The 26,693-nt window shown below is 39.8% G+C and overlaps 1 protein-coding gene across 2 annotated transcripts in view; it reads right to left on the minus strand.

The window, feature by feature from the left end:
* Positions 1–26,693, minus strand: part of CNTNAP5 (contactin associated protein family member 5) — a 791,720-nt gene that overhangs the window by 241,501 nt on the left and 523,526 nt on the right. For both annotated transcript variants that reach the window (XM_078070660.1, XM_078070661.1), the window contains exon 13: positions 1,203–1,403. In XM_078070660.1, coding sequence (XP_077926786.1) covers positions 1,203–1,403 — 201 coding nt within the window. The remainder of the gene's footprint in view (positions 1–1,202; positions 1,404–26,693) is intronic.

Below are 26,693 nucleotides of genomic sequence, written 5' to 3' on the forward strand. Positions count from 1 at the left end.
TTGATTTTCATAATGATGATCCTGAGTCATCAAGAAAAGGTTACATTTTATGTTTAGAACTCTCTGTTTAAGAAGGCAGGGAAGCATGTAATCCATTTGAGAAAGATTTTCATTTCAAATAGTTAAAAATTCTTTGAAAACATTTTTGGTGCTTAAAGGGATAAGTGACAGTTATCTGGAAAATTCACTTATGTGGAACAAAGTCTTTCCTAAAGATTCTAGATCAGTGAGGCGGCGTGTTATATTTAGTTAGGCTTCTATCACTTCTTTGTTGACATTCCACTGTCTAATCTTCTCAAGCCTTTCAAAATTCCTAACCTCCAAGCATGGGATTGTAAATTTCTTGAGGCGACAGATTGTGACACCATTCTTGGATATTCCACACCCTTATGATTCTCAGCTTGTGTGTGTGCGTGTTTGTGTGTGTGTGTGTGTGTGCACATGCCATGATACAAATGATGAAGATATTCACAAAAATGACGGACTCCCAGGGCATCCTTGAACTTTTACAAAACCCTCTGGACATTCTGCAAAAACCCTTTTCTGTTGTGGTAAGCAGTCATCGAAGTTTTTTTGTTTGTCTTTTTTTTTTTTTTTTTCCTAAAAGCAAACTTTATTTCTAAAAAGAATCATTTCCATTGGGGCCTGCACTTTCCAGGCAACATTAATACTGAAAACGCACAAGGCTGTCTCTGCCTGCCCTGCTGGCCCCTTTGCCTGATACCACTTCCCTCTGCATCTCTTGCCCTGGACATAACTCATTGTTCTTTGGTGAATATGCCAAGATCCTTCGTGCTTTCTCATATTCTGGGAAATGTTCCCTTTCCCAGAAACCTCCCTTCCCACCTCCACACCATCTATGTCTAGTTCAGTGCTCTCTCCTAGTGCTATTAATCTCACGAAACTTCTCATTCTCTCAACTACTGAAGGATGTGTATTGTCACAATTTTCTTTTTGAAGATGAGGATGGAATCTTGAGAGGCTACCATGAGAGGCTTCCTTTAGGTCACATGTGGGAATCAGAGCCAGGATGAGTACATCCCCAGTCTTCTCCTGACTTCCTTTCTTTCCACTGCACAGTGAACAACCATCACTGCAGCTCCCTTGTGGGAAAACACCCCTCTCCTTGACATTCCATGTTTTCCAGACCTATCTGTGGTTACCCTGTGCGACTCATGCAGAGGAGTGGGGGCGAGCCTTACCTGGCGTGTTGAGCAGGCGGGACCTTCTGCAATGGTAGGCTACCTCCTGCTCACAGTGCTCTGAACCATCAATCATGGCTTCCAGCTGCTCCATGCTGCCACCATAATCCAAGGCCATGGTATAAGGCTTCTCAGGGTCCGCACCCTGCACACGGGTCAGCTCTGTGTTATTGTGCTGAACTGATGTCCAAATCTTGTCCTCTGTTCAGAAAACATAACCCAAAGAAGGAGACATTAGAAGGATGGTCAAAAGAGGATCATACTTATATAACTCAATAAAGCTGGGGGTGGGGGGATGGGGAAGAGGATCACCCAAGCGATGTGATGCTTGGCTCAACATGGGGCAATCAATCCACCTGAGTGCTCCACTCATGCAAATAAAAATGACCAGAAAATTTCTCTTTCTCATAGAGTTCCTCCCAGAGTTAGTGTGGGGGTTAATAATCATAGGAACTAAATTTGTGGAGCCCTTTATGCTAAGCATTTAATGTCCATCATCTCATTTTAAACTGGCATAACCTAAATTGGAAAGAAGTTAGAAATGAAGGTGGGGGGAATCAGAGGGGGAGATGAACCATGAGAAACTATGGACTCTGAGAAACAAACTGAGGGTTTTAGAGGGGAGGGGTTGGGGTGATGGGTTAGCCTGGTAATGGGTATTAAGGAGGGCACATATTGCATGGAGCACTGGTGTTACATGCAAACAATGAATCATGGAACGCTACATCAAAAACTAATGATGTAATGTATGGTGAGTAACATAACATAATAAAATTAAATTAAAATAAAAAAGAAATGAAGGAAAAGTGAATGAGCAGGACTGAGCAGCTTACCCATGTGCAAGTGACCAAGCAAGAATAGGAACACGGGGTGTCTGACTGCAAAGCCCAGGCTTCTAGCTACTGAGAACACACTCCCCCACAAGACAAATACTAGCGTAGATAACTGTCTCAGAAACACAAGTATCACATTGAATGTTTGCTGTACACAGATCTCCATGTAGAAGGTACCTGTAAAATACACCTAATTAACAACGATAAGATTGTATGATCCACACCATATATACAAGGCACTTAACTGAAGTTCCTTTTTTTTTTAATTCTCTATGCTTCCTCTATTTGCCAAAAAATTATTTTAAGAGGTTTACAATAAAATAATATGCAGAGATGAGGGCCTTCACATTAGGTTTGGAGGACACGTTTTACCTACCACAGGTAAGAATGGAAGGTGAGAAGAGAGGAGAGAAATTTTCTAGGGCTCAGTTTTATTATCAGAAAAAAAAGAAAAATACAGCAATCCCAGCAGCAGGGCTGTTTCTATGGAATAGCAACCAAACATATAGAGTTGCATGGCACTATCTGAGATCTATCAGACATTCTGTACTAATAACCTAGACTAAAACATTTACTGCAATTAGACATTGAATTTCATTCTGAACATACTCACAAATAAAGCAAAGAAGGAAATAGGAAGACTCAAAAAGCTTTTGTCATCTGAGAATCTTGCCCACATATTAGCATCATTACTCTTCACAGATTCTCAGAGCTAAAAAATAACTTGACATAGCTATCATGTGGTTTCCCTCCTACTTCAGCCTCCTAGTTTTTATAAAGGAGGAAACCAAGGTCTAGGAAGTAAAGAAATGACCCAACACATATCTATTAGACAATAGTGATGAGTGCCCACACTAAAAGTAACTATTATTAATTAGTACTACTTAGAAGCAGGATCACAGCTGTCAGTATATTAAGCTAAAAAGGAAAAGCACAGGCAACCGAGATCCCCAGTTTTAATACTTTCTCTACCCTAACTCTATATGTGACTTTGGAAAAGTAACTTTACTGCTTGCACTTCTGTTTCACTATATTAGGAGAGGGGAGAGGAAGAAAGTTTGGTTTCCATTATCTCTAAAGAATTTTCCAAATCCAGAAAAGGAAATATTTCTAGCAGCAAAAATATTAAACTCTGTTCAAGAATTCTGATTCATCTTCAGACTATTTCCTAAAACCAGCCCAGTGATAACCATGTCTCCAATGTTTAGTGGAGGCAGAATTACATTTTCTATAAAGTCTGAAAAACAAATCAAAATGAAGGTTGTTAGGTTCTGACTTTGAAAGTGATAATAAGACATTAATTATAATTGGTAAAAATAACAATATTACACAAATGGTTAACCTGTAACTCCAAAAATGTCGGTACCGATATAGACAAACTCTGATAAATTACCAAAGAATAGTAATTATTTAATAACACAATAAATAGAGAAATAAAGACTGACAGTTTTGAAATGTCCATGGTATGTAGAAGAAGAAAAGAACCACCCAGTCTAATGTATAGATGCTGTGTTATTGTTTCATGTGAGGTCATTTTATATACCTTATCTCTGGTACACATAACAATCCACCATGGTAGATGTCAATATAGATAGATAAATATATATGTATGTGTGTGTGTGTGTGTGTGTGTGTGTGTGTGTGTGTATAGAGAGAGAGAGAGAGACATAAACACAGATACGGCTATAGATATAGACACAGACATATACATAGAGCTATAGATATATGAAGGCTTAGAGAGAGAAAATAAACTTGTCCCCAGGCTCATTGTGTCCAATCTGATGCCAGAAGTGGTCAAAATAGCATCATTAACAAATTTAGATTTCCTTCCAAATACACACAGATTCTTATATCCATATATCCATTCATCTGATTATTCATACATTCATTCATTGATTTGCTTATTCATCTACTCACTGACTCATTTTGCCAGAATCATAGTCTATCTTTAGCAAGATGGAAAAGGAAAATGTGTAGGAGAGACAACCTTTCATCTTAAAGCCACTAATCTTGCCAGCCCTGCCTTCTGGAAACTGAGGGTGAATGGAAGTTCTAACAGCTCAACTATTGGCACTTTTTGATATATGCACATATGCAGAAGATATGAAGGAATAATTAAGAGCTCTGAAGTGCTCCGCATGATTCACAAAGTTATCACAAGACCTGCAAACACAGTATGAGCAACAAGAGGAGAGATGATTACATGACAACTTGAGCCTCTTAGCTGGATTTCCTTTCGAAGATGCCCTTTGTCCTCTGATTATTTTTTCCTCCTGGGATATAGCAAAAGAAAGATTGAAAAGAAGGAGGTATTTGGATACTATTTCTTCTTGCTTTCTGTTTCCCCCCCCACCTCTCATTTTCATTGGTAGCAGGTGCAGATTAAGTCCTACACTCTGACAAAACATTAAAGGCTAGGGGTCAATACCACTCAGGGAAGCTGGCCTTGGGGCCTGATGCTCCTGAGCCTGGTCTAAGATGGGGACATGTGGTTTTAGCTAGGGAATGTGTATGTGAAGTTTAGCTCTAAGGATTTTCAAACAATATTCATTTTGAACAGTCTTTTAGGTGGATGATGGTGTGAATCCATTCATGGATGTACATGTGCTTTAACTGAAATTGAACCCATGAAGCTAAATGTTAAAGATGGTTAATTAAGTCAATGGGTGTGTGGATATTTATGGACACAGATTGGGCTCTGTAGTTAGAAGATCTGGATTTGTGTGTCACCCCAGCTCTTACTGGTTAAGCAGCCTTGGTCAAATCATTACTTCTCTAAAGTTCAGTTTCCTCATCAGTAGTATCTGGAAAGCAGAAATGATACCAACTCTATAGGATGGTTGTAAAAATTAAGTGAGGGGGTTTGTGTGAGAAGGTCCATTGTTAACTGAATGTCTAGGGCTTCAAGGTGCCATGAGACAGCCTGGCTTTAGAAACCTGCCTGTCTGATTGGAAACTGTGTTCTGCTACATGTCAGCAGTGAGGCTTTGGGCAAGTCATTAACCTCTGAAATTTCCACTTTGGAAAATGGGATATTAATATCAATCATTTTATCCATGATAATATAGTGATTCAACGTCATGTTTCACATGGACATATAACAGGCTGTCTGACAGCAAAAAAGTAAAGAATCTATACATTGAGACTTTTCTATAACATGAGGCTGAGGATCTGGACTTTGTTTCTTAGGAAATTGAGGGTGGGGAGCTCATCCAGCAAATGAAGTTAACAAGTGGGCTGGACTGCAATTTCTTGTAATATAGCTGCTGTTGTGTATAATTACTTGTTACCATCTTGTTCAATTATCTTTTCACTTTGGAATAGTCTCATGTGTCTCTATACTTACATGTGTCCCTTTCATTTCCTGAAATTTTGTCAATGGAATGTGTTGGTTAGTCCTCATGATCCCAGAAACCTGGAAAAACACTGCTTCTGATACTACTTTTTGCTACTCGGGTTATTTTCTATTATTTCTTAATGTATATTGCCATTCACTCCCATGATGAGAAGCATAGCCCCATCTTTCTAACTTGTTCAAAGGAATACATGTATTAAATTATCCAAGACAAATTCTCTGCTTAAGGGAAAACTGCATTTGGAGACTTTTGAAGGGGCAGCAGGAATTTATTCAGTTCACTAAAGATCTTAGTTAAAGTAACAGTAATTATATATTTGCTTTTTTATCTGATATATAGTTTGCAAATATTTTTTCCCATTTTATAGATTCCATTTTTATTTTGTTGATGGCTTCCATTGCTGTGTAGAAATGTTTTTAATTTGATATAGTCCCACTTGTTGATTTTTACTCTTGTTGTTCGTACTTGTGGTGTCGTAGTCAAAAAATGGTTGCCAAGACCAATGTCAAGGAGTAACTTCCCTGTGTTTTTAGGATTTTTATGGTACCACGTCTTATGTTTAAGTTTTTAATTTATTTAGAATTAGTTTTTGTGAGTGGTACAAATAGGGACCCAATTTCTTTTTCTTTTTTTTTTTTTTTTTGCATGTGGCTGTCCAATTTCCCCAGCACCATTTGTTGAAGAGACAATCCTTTCCCCATTGAGTATTCCTAGCTCACTTGTCAAATACTAATTGAACACATCTGTGGGATGTAATTCTGGGCTCCCCATTCTGTTCTATTGGTCCATGTGTCTATTTTTTTTATTATTATGTTATGTTAATCACCATACATTACATCGTTAGTTTTTGATGTAGTGTTCCATGATTCATTGTTGGCGTATAACACTTAGTGCTCCACGCAGTGCATGCCCTCTTTAATACCCATCACCAGGCTAACCCATCCCCCCACCCCTTACCCTCTGGAACCCTCAGTTTGTTTCTCAGAGTCCATAGTCTCTCATGGTACGTCTCCCCGTCTGATTTCCCCCCCCTTCATTTTTCCCTTCCTGCTATCGTCTTCTTCTTTTTTTTTTTTTAACATACAATGTATTATTTTTTCCATAGGTACAGGTCTGTGATTCAAGAGTCTTACACAATACACAGAGCTCACCATAGCACATATCTTCCCCAATATCTGCCACCCAGCCACCACATCCCTCACACCCCCCCGCCACTCCAGCAACCCTCAGTTTGTTTCCTGAGATTAAGAATTCCTCATATCAGTGAGGTCATATGATACATGTCTTTCTCTGATTGACTTATTTCACTCAGCATAATACCCTGCAGTTCCAACCACGTCGTTGCAAATGGCAAGATTTCATTCCTTTTGATGTCTACGTAATATTCCATTGTATATATATACCACTTCTTCTTTATCCATTCATCTGTTGATGGACCTCTAGGCTCTTTCCATAGTTTGGCTATTGTGGACATTGCTGCTATAAACATTGGGATGCATGTAGCCCTTCGGATCCCTACATTTGTATCTTAGGGGTAAATACCCAGTGGTGCAATTGCTGGGTCATATGGTAGCTCTATTTTCAACTTTTTGAGGAACCTCCATACTGTTTTCCAGAGTGGCTGCACCAGCTTGCATCCTGCCAACAGAGTAGGAGGGTTCCCCTTTTTCCTCATCCCCACCAACATCTGTCATTTCCTGACTTGTTAATTTTACCCATTCGGACTGGTGTGAGGTGGTATCTTATTGAGGTTTTGATTTGGATTTCCCTGATGCCGAGCGATGTTGAGCACTTTTTCATGTGTCTGTTGGCCATTTGGATGTCTTCTTTGGATAAATGTCTGTTCATGTCTTCTGCCCATTTCTTGATTGGATCATTTGTTCTTTGGGTGTTGAGTTTCATAAGTTCTTTATAGATTTTGGATACTAGCCCTTTATCTGATATGTCATTTGCAAATATCTTCTCCCATTCTGTTGGTTGTCTTTTGGTTTTGTTGACTGTTTCTTTTGCTGTGCAAAAGCTTTTTATCCTGAAGAAGTCCCAATAGTTCATTTTTGCCCTTGCTTCCCTTGCCTTTGGCGATGTTTCTAGGAAGAAGTTGCTGCTGCTGAGGTCGAAGAGGTTGCTGCCTGTGTTCTCCTTTAGGATGTTGATGGACTCCTGTTTCACATTTAGGTCTTTCAACCATTTTGAATCTATCTTTGTGTGTGGTGTAAGGAAATGGTCCAGTTTCATTCTTCTGCATGTGGCTGTTCAAATTTCCCAACACCATTTGTTGAAGAGACTGTATTTTTTCCATTGGACATTCTTTCCTGCTTTGTTGAAGATTAGTTGACCATAGAGTTGAGGGTCCATTTCTGGGCTGTCTATTCTGTTCCATTGATTCATGTGTCTGTTTTTGTGCCACTACCATACTGTCTTGATGATGACAGCTTTGTAATAGAGCTTGATGTCCGAATTGTGATGCCACCAGCTTTGCTTTTCTTTTTCAACATTCCTCTGGCTATTCGGGGTCTTTTCTGGTTCCATACAAATTTTAGGATTATTTGTTCCATTTCTTTGAAAAAAGTGGATGGTATTTTGATAGGGATTGCATTGACTGTGTAGATTGCTCTAGGCGGCATTGACATCTTCACAATGTTTTCTCTTCCAATCCGTGAGCATGGAACGTTTTTCCATTTCTTTGTGTCTGCCTCAATTTCTTTCATGAGTATTTTATAGTTTTCTGAGTACAGATTCTTTGCCTCTTTGGTTAGATTTATTCCTAGGTATCTTATAGTTTTGGGTGCAATTGTAAATGGGATTGACTCCTTAATTTCTCTTTCTTCTGTCTTGTTGTTGGTGTATAGGAATGCCACTGATTTCTGTGCATTGATTTTATATCCTGCCACTTTACTGAATTCCTGTATGAGTTCTAGCAGTTTTAGGGTGGAGTTTTTTGGGTTTTCCACATAAAGTATCATATCATCTGCAAAGAGTGAGAGTTTGACTTCTTCTTTGCCAATTCGGATGCCTTTTATTACTGTTTGTTGTCTGATTGCTGTGGCTAGGACTTCTAATACTGTGTTGAATAGCAGTGGTGATAGTGGACATCCCTGCTGTGTTCCTGACCTTAGGGGGAAAGCTCTCAGTTTTCCCCCATTGAGAATGATATTCACTGTGGGTTTTTCATAGATGGCTTTTATGATATTGAGGTATGCACCCTCTATCCCTGTACTCTGAAGAGCTGTGATCAAGAAAAGATGCTGTACTTTGTCAAATGCTTTTTCTGCATCTATTGAGAGGATCATATGGTTCTTGTTCTTTCTTTTATTAATGTATTGTGTCACATTGATGGATTTGCGGATGTTGAACCAACTTTGCAGCCCAGGGATAAATCACACTTGGTGGGGGTGAATAATCCTTTTAATGTACTGTTGTATACTATTGGCTAGTATTTTGGTGAGAATTTTTGCATCCCTGTTCATCAAGGATATTGGTCTATAATTCTCCTTTTTGATGGGGTCTTTGTCTGGTTTGGGGATCAAGGTAATGGTGGCCTCATAAAATGAGTTTGGTGGAAGTTTTCCTTCCATTTCTATTTTTTTGGAACAGTTTCAGAAGAATGGGTATTAATTCTTCTTTAAATGTTTGGTAGAAATCCCCTGGGAAGCCATCTGGCTGGGCTTTGTTTGTTGGGAGATTTTTGATGACTGCTTCAATTTCCTTAGTGGTTATAGGTCTGTTCAGGTTTTCTATTTCTTCCCGGTTCAGTTTTGCTAGTTTATACGTCTCTAGGAATGCATCCATTTCTTCCAGATTATCTAATTTGCTGGCATAGAGTTGCTCATAATATGTGCTTGTAATTGTTTGTATTTTTTGGTGTTGGTTGTGATCTCTCCTTTTTCATTCATGATTTTGTTGATTTGGGTCATTTCTCTTTTCTTTTTGATAAGTCTGGCCAGGGGTTTATCAATCTTATTAATTCTTTCAAAGAACCATCTCCTAGTTTCATTGATCTATTCTACTGTTCTTTTAGTTTCTATTTCATTGATTTCTACTCTGATCTTTATTATTTCTCTTCTCCTGTTGGGTTTAGGCTTTATTTGCTGTTTTTTCTCTAGCTCCTTTAGGTGTAGGCTTAGGTTGTGTATTTGAGACCTTTCTTGTTTCTTGAGAAAGGCTTGTATTGCTATATACTTTCCTCTTAGGACTGCCTTTGCTGCATCCCAAAGATTTTGAACAGTTGTGTTTTCATTTTCATTGGTTTCCATGAATTTTTTTTTAATTCCTCTTTAATTTCCTGGTTGACTCATTCGTTCTTTAGTAGGATGCTCTTTAGCCTCCATGTATTTGAGTTGTTTCTGAACTTCCTCTTGTGATTGAGTTCTAGTTTCAAAGCATTGTGGTCTGAAAATAGGCAGGGAATGATTCCAATCTTTTGGTACCGGTTGAGACCTGATTTGTGACCTAGGATGTGATCTGTTCTGGAGAATGTTCCATGGGCACTCGAGAAGAATGTATATTTTGTTGCTTTGGGATGGAATGTTTTGAATATATCTGTGAAGTCCATTTGGTCCAGTGTGTCATTTAAAGTCTTTATTTCCTTGTTTATCTTTTACTTAGATGATCTGTCCTTTTCAGTGAGGGAGGTGTTAAAGTCCCCCACTATTATTGTATTGTTGTTGATGTGTCTCTTTGCTTTTGTTATTAATTGGCTTATATAATTAGCTGCTCCCATGTTAGGGGCATAGATATTTACAATTGTTAGATCTTCTTGTTGAATAGATCCTTTAAGTATGATATAGTGTCCTTTCTCATCTCTTATTTGGTTTAAAATCTAATTTGTCTGATATAAGGATTGCCACCCCAGGTTTCTTATGATGTCCATTATCATGGTAAATGGTTTTCCACCCCCTCACTTTCTTTTTTTTTTAATTTTTTTATTGTTATGTTAATCCCCATACATTACATCATTAGTTTTAGATATAGTGTTCCATGATTCATTGTTTGTGCATAACACCCAGTGCTCCATGCAGAACGTGCCCTCCTCAATACCCATCACCAGGCTAACCCATCCTCCCAACCCCCTCCCCTCTAGAACCCTCAGTTTGTTTTTCAGAGTCCATTGTCTCTCATGGTTCTTCTCCCCCTCCGATTTCCCCCCCTTCATTCTTCCCCTCCTGCTACATTCTTCTTCTTCTTTTTTTCTTTCTTAACATATATTGCATTATTTGTTTCAGAGGTACAGATCTGAGATTCAACAGTCTTGCACAATTCACAGCACTTACCAGAACACATACTCTCCCCAGTGTCCATCACCTAGTCACCCCATCCCTCTCACCCCCCACCCCCTCACTTTCAATCTGGGGGTGTCTTGGGTCTCAAATGAGCCTCTTGCAGACAGCATATCAATGGGTCTTGTTTTTTTATCCAATCTGATATCCTGTGGCTTTTGATTGGGGCATTTAGCCCATTTACATTCATGGTAACTACTTCAGTACTCAGTGACCCCAGAAAAATATACATTAAACAAATCAGAAGAGATCTGAAACTGGGGGAAAAGAAAGGGAAAGAAAGAAAAAAGAAAAAGAAAAAGAAAAAAAAAAAGAAAAAAGATAACGAACAAACAGACAAACAAACAAACAAAAAAACCAAAATATGATCAAATATGATCAGGCCTGTGCATAGATCAGTGCCACCCACTAGATTTTGGGCATATTTTGGTCTTTTAGAAGAAAGTGCCTCCCAAATTTTTAAAGAAAGAAAAACTTATATATGTATAAAAATAAGGGTAAATACAATGAAGGGATGGAATATGACTGTAAAGATGAAAATTATAAAAGATTTTATAAAGGGATTGATAAGAAGTTGGTTGAAAAAAGAAAGAAGAGCATTTAATAAAAAAAAAAGGTGGGGAGAATGTGATCAGGCAGGAGACTAGAATAAAGCCATAAACTATAGATTTAGGGTATATTTTGGTCTGTTAGAAGAAAATGTATCCCAAAATTTTAAAGAGAGAACAACTTATATATATATATACCAAAAATAAGGTTAACTACAATGAAGGGATAAAATATGACTTTAAAAATGAAAAATAAAAAAAAATTTAAAAAAAGATTTTTTTTAAATGTGATTGATAAGATGTTGGATGAAAAAGGGAAAAAGAAAAATTCAAAAAAAAAAAAAAAGAAAGAAAGAGAAAGTTAAAAAAAAAAATTAACTTTGAGAGACTGAAGAATCATGGTAAAAAAGCTATGAATTCTATGTGCAGTATTCCCCTCACACTGGAGTTCTGCCGTTCTCATTGACTGGTAAACTTGGTCTTGGTTGGCTGTTCTTGCTGTTCTTCTGGGGGAGGGGCCTGCCACAGTGGTTCTCAGATGTCTTTGACAGAGGTGTAATTGCCCTGCCCTTGCCGGGTCCAGGCTAAGTAATCTGCTCAGGTTTGTTCTTGGTAGCTTTTGTTCCCTGCAAGCTTTTCCTACAGCGTTGGAGGACGAGAGTGAAAATGGCGTTCTCCCAATCTCCGCCCCAGAGGAGCTGAGAACTTGGGGCCCCACTCCTCAGTGAGCCCCCAGAGAAAAGCAGTCAATCACTCCCCTCTCCCCAGTCTCTGGCCGCACTCAGTGCTCACCCGGCCTGTGACCGAGCATTTCTATCTCTGGCAGAGGACCCCGTTTAGAGTCTCCAATCCCAGCAGATCCCTGCGGTGCCCTCCTGTGCTGCTCTTCCCAGGGGAGGAAGGGGAGTCTCCCCTGATCTGCCACTTGTTGGGTCCCTGCTGGAAGAGCAGTGGCCCGACTGTGCTGTGGATCACAGTTTATGGCAACCCCAAGCTGAGAGCCCACTCTTCGGCTCCGTCTGGGCAGCCGGCTTTCCCACTCTGATACCTGGGAGCTCTGCCACACTCAGGCACCCCCAGTCTTTCTGTGACCCCAAGTGTCCTGAGACCACACTGTCCCAGCTAGTGTTCCACCCCCCGCTTAGCCACTGGAGCGATGTCCCTCAGTGGAGCACACTTCCAAAATTTCCTATTTTGTGCTCCACTGCTCTATCACTTGCCAGTAGCAGCTGATGGAGGCTCCCTTCCCCCGCCATCTATCTTCCCGAATATCGCCTCAGACTCACTTCTCCGCACATCCTACCTTCCAGAAAGTGGTCGCTTTTCTGTTCAGAGAGTTGCTGCTATTCTTTTCTTCGATCTCCTGTTGAGTTCGTAGGTGTTCAGAATGGTTTGATCCCTGTCCAGCTGAATTCCTGGGACCAGCCGAAATTTAGGTCTCTTACTCCTCTGCTATCTTTCTCCTCCCCCCTCTATTTTTTATGGCAGTACTCTACTGTTTCAATTCCTAGAACTTTGAGGAAATAGGGCGATGTTGTTTAAGGATGCCCAATGTACTGGCATGAGTGTGAATGAGCTCATGGCCCAGACCCTCACCAGTTATTTGCCACCATTTTACATAAAGGAGTTACAGGCCATGGGGCATCAGGAGCATATATGATAAAATTCTAAAGCATCATTTCACAGACGTAACAATGTATTTTATGGAGACTAGCAAAGAATTTCTCAGACTACCTTGTGAATTTAGGTTTGAAGTCTATCTTCCCATTAAAGCTACGAGCTCTCCCAGAATATGAAGTATATCATTCATTCTTATGTTCAAATATGTGCCCAGTTAGTGCTGTGCCACCCACAGGGATACCTCTCCAGAAGGATAATGCACTGCCTAACTCTCTATAATCTTGCCATTGTTTCGGGGAAGATTGTGTACAGAAGAATGAAAAATGTCTCAGGCTATTATAAGTATTCTTGAGATTAAAAGTAAGTGAGGCTAGGAGTGCCTGGTTGGCTCAGTATATTGGGCATCTGCTTTTGCCTCAGGTCATGATCCCGGAGTCCCAGGGATCAAGCCCCACTTTGGGCTCCCTGCTCAGCGGAGAGCCTGCTTTTCCCTCTGCTCCTCACCCCGCTCATGTGCACTCTCTCTCTCTCTCCCTCAAAGAAATAAATAAAATTTAAAAAATAAATAAATAAGTGAGGTTGCCCAGGGATCTGGTGGGGGCAGGGTTGGGAGTAGATGTTACAGGAGTTTGCCCAGCAGAGACTGCAATGTTTTCCTTGAGAATGGACAGGTCTACAGAAGTCTTTCATCCTGAGACCACCAGAGCATAGGCTGCCATCGAGCACTTTCTAGGACTTCAGGAAATCATTGTCAAGCGACGAGATTAGTTAATCACCACCATTTGTTTTCTTCCAGGTTCTTTCTTCTAGCATTTCCAAAGCAGCTCTTCTATGTGTGTGTAGTGATCCAAATGTAAAAGACGTTTCAAGTTATAACACACACACACACACACACACACACACACACACACACATCCAATATGATCACCAACAGTATCAACAACAAGAGAAAAGAAAAAGAGGTTGCACAAAGTGCCAGCACGGTAGTAATGATAGGATGCTCTAAAACATTCTGTATCTTCATCTCTGTTGTGAAATTTTTTCCAGTCTTCACCCCAGAAAGACCTCTATGAACCCTCATCCTGGGTTTTCTCCATGACCTGCTGGTTCCTCTTGCTCTCATTTCAGAAGCTGTAAACTGTTTACATACAGAGCCACAATTTAATTTTCTTTCATGTTTTTTTCCTCTCATTTTATCTGATTGCTATTATTATAATGATGATCATTATTATTAATAATAATAGCAGTAATTATAGATGATGTAAGCTGTTCTATCTGTTACCATGGAAATCACCACTCAGAAGAAAGAACAAACAAAAGGAAAGTTAAAAAAGGAGAGAGAGACAAGAAATAATGCTGATTAATAAGACCTCATTCTACACACATATCTGTCTCTTTGTAGGGCCAAAAAAATGTGCAATTTTTCTATCACAATGCTTCGGAGGAAGGAAAGTCTACAGATTGTCAATACCCTGCTTAATTGAACTTAAATCACTGTGGGGAGCTGCTTATAGTCCTTTGAAAAGTGTGCCAATTCACTTATGCTCCTATTGTAATAAAGCAAGTCTATATTAAGGTCCCTGGGGTCACTTCTGGTACAGTTATCTATGTTGACAAAGTGAATTTTCTGTGCCAAGGGTAAAGACAGCCTAAATAATCCTCAAACCACTGCCTGTACCACTCATTTGCCATTTACACATGTACAGCCTAGTGACATCTCTTGTCATTTTGCATTGATAGTTATTTAATTTTTCATATGTTTGTACCTTATCTCTCCATTTAAATCACAGGCAATGACTGCTGAGTAAATATCAGCTTGGCAAGGGCTTCTCTGGTTAATGGAGGCAGATGCAAGGGAGAAAAGCGAGGGCACTGGGATTGGCAGTCTCGGTCAACACTACCAGCTCAGATTCCTGAACACTTGCAGAGACACTTCACCTCCTCAAGCCTCAGTCTTCTCATCTGTTAGCTGGATATAACCCACTGTGCAGTGATGTGATAACGAAATAAAACACACAGCGGGGAGCTAGCTGAGCACAGAGCTTGGGTACCAAACAGAAAATCAAAGTCCACTGCTATCAACCCTCCTGATGAAGCCACTTGGGGAGCATCTGAAAGGATCATTTCATTATCAGAAACAGTTATGGGAACCTGTGCTGAGGGTGTCAATGCTATGTTCTCTTCAACCTACAAAAAGAAGAGGGGCAATTGGTGTAAAGAAATTTCCAACTCTTTAAAAAGCTTCAAATTCCCTCAGGAGCTGTTTTCCTTCCCAGGTGGATCCATCAGCTGCCTGTGCAAGAATCCATCCATGCCACACTAAAACCACTGCAGACACGGCTGCTTTCAGTGTCTGGCCTTGTGCTGCTGGGGGGAGCACATTACCGGTTTATGGCCCCTGTTAGGGCCCCCGCTCACCATGCATTAGCTGGAACACAGACACCACAGCGCAGGGGGCAATGGAGAGTGGGGCCGGCTCCTGGCCATTACCACTCCTCCAACTGCCTGCGCAGGCCACACTTTATGACTTCCAGACAACATACTTGACTGTGATTTATTCTCCTACTTCACTGGAGTCTTTACTTTTTATGTACCTTTTTGGGGGGTTATTTTTCTCTTGCCTTGCTTTAAAATAGGTGGTATGATCACAGAGACCTGGGAAATCTGTTTTATGGTCGGGGAGTGGAGCGCTGTTCACCTGACTCCACACACATTGTGTCATACTTGATGATTTGTTATTCACTGGCTTAGTCAAGAAAAATGTATTAAATGTCTGGAGTGTGCAGAACATTATTTTAGGGACTGGGAAGTTAGGATGAAGGGTACAAGGGTACAAGGGTACGAGGTCCAGAATGCCTGGACCCTGAGCTCAAGGCTTTCACAGGTGGTTCTGGGAGAGAAGTTCACATGGAAGATAAGAGCCTGGCAGTGTGGGGCATAGGGGCAGGTGTGGACAAACCAGGTGTGCCCACCTTCTGGGCAAGGGAGAGAAGAAAGGGGCCTCCACACCAAAATCACCTGATGGGAAGAGGGCTATGGGGCTGGTGGACAGGCTTTGGTGGTTGTTAGAAGTATTTATGAAGTCTTTAGTAGGAGTACCTTTGTAGCAGGTACTGTTTTGGTTCATTGTGAGGAAAAAGCTGGCCCTCACAAAGATCTAAATCCAGTCCTATGTCTAGTACTTACTAGCTGAGTGATGCTGAACATGCTCTTCAACCTCTCTGAACCTCCCTTTCTCAAAATACAAGCAAGAAGTGATCTCTACCTCACAATTCACCATGTGGATTCAATGAGATAAACATTGAGACAAGATAGCCCAGGATCTGGGACACAAGTACAGAATGATCAGTTTCCATCCCTTTGTTAAGAAGAGCTAAAGTAGCCAAGATTGAATTCAGGAGTCTGGAAGGATGAGAGCTGACTGCAAAGGTCTTCCCATAATCCTGAGAAGGGCTATCCAAGGGCACAAAGGAAGACTTTAGTAAATCTCAGACTGTCTAGTACTAGATTTCAAGGATCTTATAATCTGGTGCTATAGGTGATTGACAAAAAGTAACTCAAAGAGGAGCATGAAATTATTCATCTTTCTTTCAGCAGAAATCTCTACTCTGGAGCTCATCACAGTATGAATGATATTGCCAAAGCACCAGTGTCTTCTCCAGTGGGAAGCCTCTTCTAACTCCACCAGCATCCTGTTTTGGTCTTGCTCAAGAACCATAATAACAACTTTTTTATTCAAATCTCCCTGCTAAACTGTAAGCTCTACAAGGCAAAAGGCGATCTTGTAAATCTTTGTATGCTGAACACTTGACCTGGAGTGGACATTTACTTACCATGGAACTAAACATCCAACGGACTGCCAGGATTTCACTGACTCTAGTGACAGCTCCTGAAATCAGCAGGAAAGTGATATAGGATCGGAAAGTATGTTTAGATATGTACTTGAAATTCTGCTCTGTAGCCCAGAATATCTATTGCAAGAGGAGCATATTGAAGAAAAAATTCAGGGGCGCCTGGGTGGCTCAATCGGTTGAGCGTCCAACTCTTGGTTTTGGCTGAGGTCATGATCTTGCCATCATGAGACCAAACCCTGCATCAGGCTCCACACTCAGTGGGGAGTCTAATTGGAATTCTCTCTCTCCCTCTACTTCTCCCTCTGCCCTTCCCCTCCCATGCTCACTCTCTCTTTCTCTCTCTCTCGCTCAAATAAATAAATATATCTAAAAGAAAGAAAAGGAATTCAAATAGCCATCAAAATGTTTCTGAATGAATAAAGCATAGTTAATTGGCAGAGTGAAATACTATGCACTCATAATAAAGACCACACAAGACCTTTCCAAATTGATTTATAATGTGTTCCAGGAAGTACTGTTAAATGACAAGATCAAGGCATCAAGGTACAAAAGACTATGCTACATTTTGTGCAGGAATAAAGAAGCAATTAAAACACACACAGGAATGATAAACCAATATAAATGATGAGCTAGAGAATATGGGTAAGAAGAGGGTGAATGCAATACAGAGAGTAAGACATCTTTGGTCAGCCATCTTATATATAATATAAAAGTATATATTATGTAAATATATAAATAGAAGTATATATAAAATATATATATTTAGTTTTTATAACATGCAAATATTTTGCAAAGTCATTAATTAAATATATAATTAAATGAAAAGGATAAAAAGAGACTAACCCTAAAATTGAATAATTTTCTAAAGATTTATTTATTTTAGAGAATGAGAGAGAGAGCCTGCATGAGTCGGGGGAGAGGCAGAAGGAGAGAATCCCAAGCAGACTCCCCACTGAGTGCAGAGCTGGCCTGATGCAGGGCTTGATCTCAGGATCATGACCTGAGTCAAAACCAAGAGTTGGATGTTTAGCCAACTGAGCCACCCAAGCACCCCTTAAAATTGAATATTAAGCAACAAACAAAAAGCCTAACTGTATATTAAATAGATAAAAGAATCACCAGTAAGAAAATATAAATTCAAGTAACATTTTAATTAAGTATTCTGTCTAGCCATACACCCTTGGTAGAATATATTCTAAGAACTAAAATTAAAATTCAGTAAATGTTACACTTTACTCTGTTATTGGTAGTGATATGGCTGATGTGACTCTGAAACTATTTTGTGTATATTGTCAGGTAGAACAAATGAGTAAATATATTGGTATTGTTGAGACAAGTTCTTACTGTGAGAGAAGAGAGATATATATGGAAGTGAGAATGATGAGGGAAATCTAACAGTGCTCCATTTGCATTAGAGATAACCATAAGAAATCATAATTTAAGCACAGGTGTGCACACAGTTTCACACACACACACACACACACACACACATTTTCAAGTTCTGTCCACTGAAATGGACAGAAGTAATAAGCAAACCTAACACCTAGATCCTAATTTCCAAATACCATTTGCTACAAAAATGTGTCTTTTGCTTCTTTGGGAAACAGCAGAGTCTGGGTCTAAGCAAGGCAAGTTCAAGGTAACATCTGGTGCTAGAAAACAAGGAAGTACTCCAAGATTAATGGAGACAGGTAAGAAAGACATAGGAGCAGAATTAGTGGGACCAGGACTAGCTATATTTGGGGCAATTTGGACATCAAAAAACATAATGATAATAGTAACATTTTAAAATGAAATAATTTGAGTCTAGAGCAACACAAGAGAGGTTAGGCAGGGCAAGGAATAAAAAGCTTTTCTGAAAAAAAACAAAAAAAGGAAAGCTCTTCTATAGAGAAGAATGCAAAATCACAGCAGAAAATACAGAAGGAATTATAGGATTAGTAAAATAACATTTTACAAATTCCAGTGTAATAGCGTATGGGTCAGGGTCATTTCTGAACTGGGAGAAAATGAACGGGAACTGGATATTCACTCAGTGTCTGCATATAACCCCACAGATAACCCACTGATCATAAATCACCTTTACAATGCAGAGATCTGACAGAAGTGTTTTAGCCAGTGATGGGGCTGAACCTCCCCAGTGTGCCTCCTGGTGGCGTACACTGGAGAGGTCAAACATCACCCATGAGGTTTTCTACCAAAGTATTCCAACAATAAAGAAATTATCAGAAAAAATCCAAAAAAATATGGCACATTTTGCTTAACAAGTCGCTGGTACTCTTCAAAAAAGTTAATGACGAAAACTATACAAAAGAGATGGGTTGGGGGAAAGGGTTTTCCAGTTAAAACAAGCTAAAAGGATATGACCATCAAATCCAACAGCTGGACACTCCTTGAATCCTGAATAGACATACAAAAACAAATGCTGCTATAAAAGACAATGTAGGGACAAGACAGACTATATATTGGAGAGTTCTGATTGAATTCATGTTTATGTTCTTATGCATGGTTTTGGTATCGTGGTTATGTAGGATAATATCTTTGTTCTTAAAGATATGAGCAGAAAGTCTTTAGGTTTAAATTATCAATATGTCTACAACTTACTTTCAAAAAGTTCAGGAAAAAGAAAATAAGTATTTTATACCAGGAAGAAGGGAAGTGGGGGACGGGGGAGAGAGAGGGAGAAAGACAGAGATAAGGGTGGTACAAATGTGCAAATGTGGCAAAATTTTAACGTTTGGGGAAGCTAGGTGAAAGGTGTATGGGTGCTCATGTTAGTGTTCTTTCAACTTTTCTGTAAGTTTGAATATTTTAGAATAAAAACTTAAGTAGAAAAAGATAATGCTTTGCACAGTACTTCTCTTGTAGTAAGTGCTTGAAGCAATTCTACTATGCTCCGACAAATTCATGTGCATGTGCCCTATACCAACACACACATGGCTAAGGACTAATTAGCCAAATAATTATCAAATAGCAAAAATTAGTTTCGAATTCAACCATTCACACATGGTAACACATTCATTTTCAAGTGCATATTTATTAATACTATTGAATTAATTTTCAGGAGTGCTTTCAGTATATCAGGTGTTGTGCACTCGTAAAAGTTATTAGTTATTTGCATTACTTCGTTCCCAGAAACCAGAGTCAAGATTTCAGGGGCTATGGTGGTAAAAAATAAGTAATAATAACTATCATGTATTAGGTATGTAATGCCAGGCATTTTTTTCTTATAGGTTGCATCAATTATCTCATATAAGCCTCATAACCACCTTAAAAATAAGTTCTATTACTCATTACAGAAGAGGAAACCAAGAAACAGGGAAGCTGAGTAACTCAACAACATCACCTGAATTGACAAAACTAAGAAGCACCAGTGCTTGGATTCAAACCAAGCCCAAACTCTTAATGACCATGCTACATTTGGTACATGGTTGTCTATTACACGAATTGAAGGAGGGACCATGAGAATTGTGACAGGCAAAGAAGAGAAAGGGATGAGAACTTGGTCTAAAGAAGTTGGTGAGGGAATGATATTCCAGAATAGGACCAGGAACAAGGCTTGAGGGCTGGACAGAATACTGAGCTGGCACTGTTAAATCCACAGGGAAATTGTCTCAATGGACAATCTAACCAGTCAATGTCTCTTACCAACTTCTCCTTGCAAATACATATAACATACTCAAACACTTGCATACTGAGGACACAGGGCTGATGGGTGCTCCCTTGACTTGAGTAATAGGAAAAAAGCTCCTAGAGAATGGCTCCCCTGATTCCCCTACTTCACAGAGAATGGAATCACAAGCTGCTAGCACATCTTGCCTCTTTTATTTTTTGGAATGTCTAGACTGACTTCGATTCATCATCTCTCCCTAGAATCCTGGGTTCAGAGGAAAAGTGAACAAGAGTAAGCAAGATTTCTGGGAAGCATGTTTACTCCTACTTGTTATTTCACTCTTCCAGACAAGACAATTGTCCACCCCGATGGTATCACTGCATCAGAATCATGGGTGAGCCAGGAGCCCTCAAACAAGACCAAGGGTCCTTTGACATCTGCTCATTGCATCCCCACATCCATGACTTTGCTGAGCTCAACAGGATTAATTTTTCCCTCTCTGCCCAGCCTTGGAACAACTATCTTTCAAGGTCAAACTTAAGTCCTACGTCTCCCACAAATCCTTTCTTGATCACTCCTGTCTCTGAATTCCTTCAGAATCTAGGTCTTTCTATGATGATGGCATTTGCTGATGATGGCTTCTATTTCAGAAGCTCTTTGAGAATGCCACATATTGGATTGAGTGTATTAAGCACATTATTTATTTAATTTTATTTTATCTAAACATCAGCACATTGATGTAAGAGTAACTGATCATCCCTATTATACAGATGAGGACATTGAGTCACTTAGAAGTTAATGTGCCTGGGATTCCATGGCTGTCAAATCTACAAGGTAATTGCATGACCTTAAATAGAATGACTTAGATAAAAGTGCTTTAAGAGCCAGAAGTTAAATATGAGTGGTTTATAGTAGCTTGTATAGCACTGAGCACAAGGCAGTATCAATAAATACTGTTTGATCAGATTGTGCTCTGATCTCCACAGCACTAAAGGGAGGGTTTTGCCAGGTCTCTGCAATAAAAAATGTGCTGCGAAAGGTTCACCAGGAAAGCATCAGGATAGGCTCTGTGTTCAGGTCTTAAGAAGAACTGTTTTTTTAGTCACTGACCAGGCCCCTCTTGGAAGTGGGAGATGAATAAGGACAGGCAGTTGTTAAGAGTTAAGCACTATGCTAACCACCTTATGGAGATATTTCCCAAAGTCTGATATCTTCAGGTGCTTATTAAAAATGCTATTTCTGATCACTGTCCTAAACCTACTGAATAACCATTGTTGGGGATATCCTAGAAAATATAATTTTAAACATTTATCCCAGGTCATTCTTTGGGGAAATAAAAATTAAGAACCTTTGTTTTATATAATTCTCATCTAATATTTGGAAAACTTTGAAGGGTGGGTATGATGATTCCCATTTTACAGATGAAGAAAGTGATAATCAGGGAGGTGAAATAGATATTATAGAGACCTCATTCCATCAAGGTCACTTCCTTGGGGAAATTTCCACTGTGATATTGACCGATGGGTGAGGGCAGAACAGGCCAGGGGAATCCGGAGGAAGGGTCTGTTTGGACACATGGGTCTTTCTTTGCCTGTGTCACTTGTCCTAGGGACCCAGGGATAGGAATCGCAGACCTAGCTCCAACTTCTGGCCAACATATATCAACTTGTAAGACCCAGGACAAGTGATTCAGCCTCTCAAGATTTCAGTGTCCTGCTCTATAAAATGGAAAGAATGGTACATTCTCCACATGATTGCCAAGAAAACTGAATGATACTCTAAATGTATAGTGCCTAGTGTGGTGCCTCATATCAGTAGATGCTCAGTTAAATGTTTGCTGTTTCTACTACAAAACCCAGCTCAGAGGGCAGCTTTTCAAGGACATCTTCTCTGACCACCATCCCCAGTGTCCTTGGGCCCCTTGATTCAACCACTGCCTTCCTTGTAATATTTCTGAACCATCTATGGCTTCTATTTTATTTTTTGCACCATGTCTAAATAATCTGTTTTCAGTATCTGTCTCTCTCTTCCAACCATGAGTTCCTTGAGGACAAGGACAGACATTCATTTTGTAAACTTGTCACCTAACTCAGTCGGTTCTCAAAATTTATGTGAATGGCTTAATTTCTTTTTTTTTTATTTTTATTTATTTATTTGAGAGAGAGAGTGAGAGAGAGAGAGAGCACAAGAGGGGGGAGCGGGAGAGGGAGAAGCAGACTCCCTGCTGAGCAGGGAGCCCGATGCGGGACTTGATCCCGGGACTCCAGGATCATGACCTGAGCCGAAGGCAGTCGCTTAACCAACTGAGCCACCCAGGCGCCCGTGAATGGCTTAATTTCTGAATGACCAACTGAATAACTGACTGACTGACTGACTCAAAGAATGAATGAATAATGTATAAGTAACAGCGCACATGAAAAATAAATGCAGAAGTAAATACATGAGAGAATTAATGAGTAAATAAATGAGGGATGAATAAAGAAATTCAAGAAATCAGTGAGTGCATTACTAAAGTGTGTGTGTGTGTGTGTGTGTGTGTGTGTGTGAATGAGTGAATAAGCAAATAAATGAATGAAAAGCACATTGCAGTCACCTCCTATCTTTTGTCCTGAGCCTTCTGTTCTCACCCATGTGGTTGGAGTCAACTGGCCGTGCAAAATGGGTCTGTGAAAGGAATTTCTCTAAGTGCCTGTTAAAATTCTTGGCAATTCAAAGGTGACAATGCTTTAATTTCAGGGTAATGCTACAGCTTTATGACTTAGTAGTTTTATTTAATGGCCCAATTTAGCGGGAGATTATGCCGTCTGCCACTAGCCCAGAGAGACCACTTTAATGCTCATGCATTCGACACAAGCAGATCTGCTCCCTAGCTTCGCATAAGAGACCAGCCTTCTGGAAGCACTATGAGGTCACCACGCCTTGGCTGATAGCATAAGATATCAAATAGGGAGAGAGATACTTCAAAAAAGTTTCCTTCCTCTGAGCTGTTGAATTGCCATTCTTCTTCAGCCTAAAACAGTCCTCTGGAAAACACTTAATTTATAGAAAGCAAATTGTCCCTCTGAAATATAAGCAACAATACCAGTATTATTCCAACTGATTAAACGGCTAGTGAGCCACAGCGCATATGTCACCCATGAGTGAGTCTCAAGCAGGAAACGGTGCTTGTGCTACCTAGGGACGGGGACACAGCTTGTGGGCTCCTCCCCAGGATGAGCTGAGCCTGCTGCCCAGAGACACAGTGGACATGTTTCCCAGGGAAGGGGAAAGAAGAGAAGGAGAAAGACCTATGGTTCCTACAGTACCTGCTCTGTGTCAGTCACTCTCTGACATTCTTTAAATGTTAGCTCATTTAATTGTGTACATACCAATCACAAAAAGCTGTTATCATCACCCTTCATATACACAGAGAGGAACTGAGATACAAAGATTGAGGGCCTTGCCCATGGTCCCAGGACAATAATTATAATAGATATTAATTATAATAATTTGAAGGATGTAATAAGCACCAGGAATTGTTCTAAGACTTTTAATTAATGCAAATGAACTCACTTACCCTCACAACCATGCCCTTCAAAATTGTAAGCCATGATTAAGGAGTTTGGAATTTGCACAGGTAAAAGAAGGGCATGGGGGAAGGCACGGTTAGACCCATGTTTTCAAAAGATCCCTCTAGCTGTTGTATGAAATATGAATCAGAGGGGGTAAGGCTGAGGACTGGGTGTTGTTTTCTTTTTTTTTTTTTTCCCACAAGGATAGGGGATTATAAACTCTGTGGACTTGGGGGACCATATCTTAATCATTTCTATGTTCTTAGTGCCTCATCATTGCCTGGTCCAAGCAGACAAGCGATGCGTACTGATTTAAAGTAAGAGAGGAAAGAATGCTTCCTGGCCCTTAGGATCCTCTGGTAAGACACAGAACACACCAGACAAAGGAACGGCTTTAGGTTCTGATAGCTATAATTGGAATCCTGTTTCTGTAACTTATTAGCCTCATTAACATATTTGCAAAGTAAAAATAACTCCAGGTACTTCACAGTGATACGTCTTGAACTAACCCAGTACCCAGTCGATATCCGACACAACTGTATGCAGTCCATAATCAAATAACAAGTTTTTGGCAAACGTACTTTTGAAATGATGGCCATCTAACTTATGATGAAAGACAAGGTTTCAATTGTTCTTGTAGAAGACGTTGGCAGGGATGTTAAGGGATGTTCTTCCTTCTTGTGCCGTGTATGTCTGCATGTGTGCGTGCATGTGTGTGTGTGTGAAGTGCAATGTTTGGGCTAGAAGCCAATGGGGGATTCCAATAGGAAGTAAAAGGGCAGAACTTTACTACAGATGTGCAAGACAGCAGCAACTGAATTCTACTTCTCCTTGTTGTAAAATACAGCTGCCGAAAATTAATAACGTTCTAATAAACTCAGGGAGAGATAAATGTGCTATAAGTTGGTTCCATGCAATGTCATGGGTAACTCTTGTTTCCTATACACCGACAGACCCTTGTGCAGCCCATACACAAACTGTCAACTCGCAGACATTGCTCTAAATTTAACAGCAAGGCTGTTAGGCCTAACTGAATGGACACGTTTCTTTCTGTCAATAGTCTGGATGATAATCTATTACCTGCAAACACACAGCACAATTATGTGCAGGAATATTAGAGAAACTTCAATTGCAGCTTCTCTTCCTACTCCATTATGCATGCTTTGATGAATTTTAATGAAAACAGAGCCTGCTGCCAAAGAAAGGAGAAACAGAGCATCATAATAACGAGAGTGATAAGATATGGAGACTTGTAAGGTGGTTTGCAAATGGATTATGAGCTGTTTGAGAATGAAAAACAAGTTTTGCTTTAGAGATTTGATAAAACATTCTTTGTAAACTCCTTGCAATGCCTGATGATTGCTGTACAGGTCTAGATACAAGAAATTGGCATTGTATCCATCAAGAGAGAAAATAAATGCATTTTTGTTAGTGGTTCTAAACAATTTTACATATCAATATGCAATTCTACTGTACAGAGGAAAAACAGCGTATGGCTGGGAAACATCTTTTCACATGTTGACAAGATGCCCTGTTAATATTAAAAATGGCAAAATGGAAACTGCGTAAAATGAGCTTAAATGTCAAGTTCTAAGGAAAATGTTGTCAGAATGCCCCACATTTCTAATTCTGCTTTATCAATACTAGAGGCTTCCCTTCACAAATTCTCCCTCCAGGCTCCTAGAACCTCAGAAATCTCACGGCACCTGCAGGAGGAGCACAGACTCTATTGCTGGCAAAAGGAGACAGCTATCTTTTACAGCTAGGATGATCATACAGATATCATCTATACTAGGGCAGCAGTGAGAGAGAATGAGGGCATGATTAATAATCACACCAGGGTGTTTGGTTACCCAATTTCATGACCATTTGCTTTTTGCGGCTGGGAAGTTTGCATATATATTCTAATCCTCACATTAATCTCAAAGGCAGCCATTTTTAACATCTTTATTTCACTGATAAGGAAACCAAGATCCAGAAATGCTAAATGACTTGTCCAAGGTCACACAGCCGGAATGTGCCAGCACTAGAATCTGAATTCCAATGTGAATCCAAAACATGTGCTATTCCCACTGGTCATTCCTGTGTTTGAAGAAAAGAACAGATTTGAGGAAGACCATCGATGAGAAGTCTTAGAGGCTATGGGGAAAATGTGGGTACTTGCACTCTTGGATTTGTAGATGACGTTGCATGTGGTAGAAATGATTCAAACCCAGTTAAATCAGACATTGGGAGGCAGTATCCACAGTACCAAACTGCTATTGATTTAATGGGACAGGACCTTAATCTAAGATAAATTAGCAAGATTAGGAAGAAAAAAGGGGAAAGGTAGAAATTAATCTTCAATTTGGCTGGGATTTCTCAGAGTTCCATTTACCCTGAACTCATTGGAGCATGCATAAAGCAGATTCAGGATTCATCACACTCTGTCCCTCATTTTCCATCAAGGAGTTCAAAGATCCATGGGAACTCACAAGTAAACACTACTAGTTACAATGTAGTATGATTGATGTCATGCTGGAAATATACTGAAATGAGAGGAGAGCCAGAGTAGGAGCACTAAACTATTCCCAGTTGTCTAGAGAAAAAGAGCCAACAGGATGTGACTATAAATATCTACCCATATCTATATCTATCTAAGTCTATCATCTCTCTATCAATCAATCTATTGATCAATTGTAAGGAATTGGGTCACAAGATCATGAAGGCTTTGTAAATCCAATGTCTCCAGGGTAAACCAGAAAGCAGGAGACCCAGAAAGAGTTGCAGTTGGAGTCTAAAGGCCATCTGCTGGCAGAATTTCTTTTTGCTTGTTAGAGGTCAGTCTCTTTTCTACCAAG

Source organism: Halichoerus grypus, chromosome 4, assembly GCF_964656455.1.
Source record: "Halichoerus grypus chromosome 4, mHalGry1.hap1.1, whole genome shotgun sequence".
Classification (NCBI taxonomy): Eukaryota; Metazoa; Chordata; class Mammalia; order Carnivora; family Phocidae; genus Halichoerus; species Halichoerus grypus.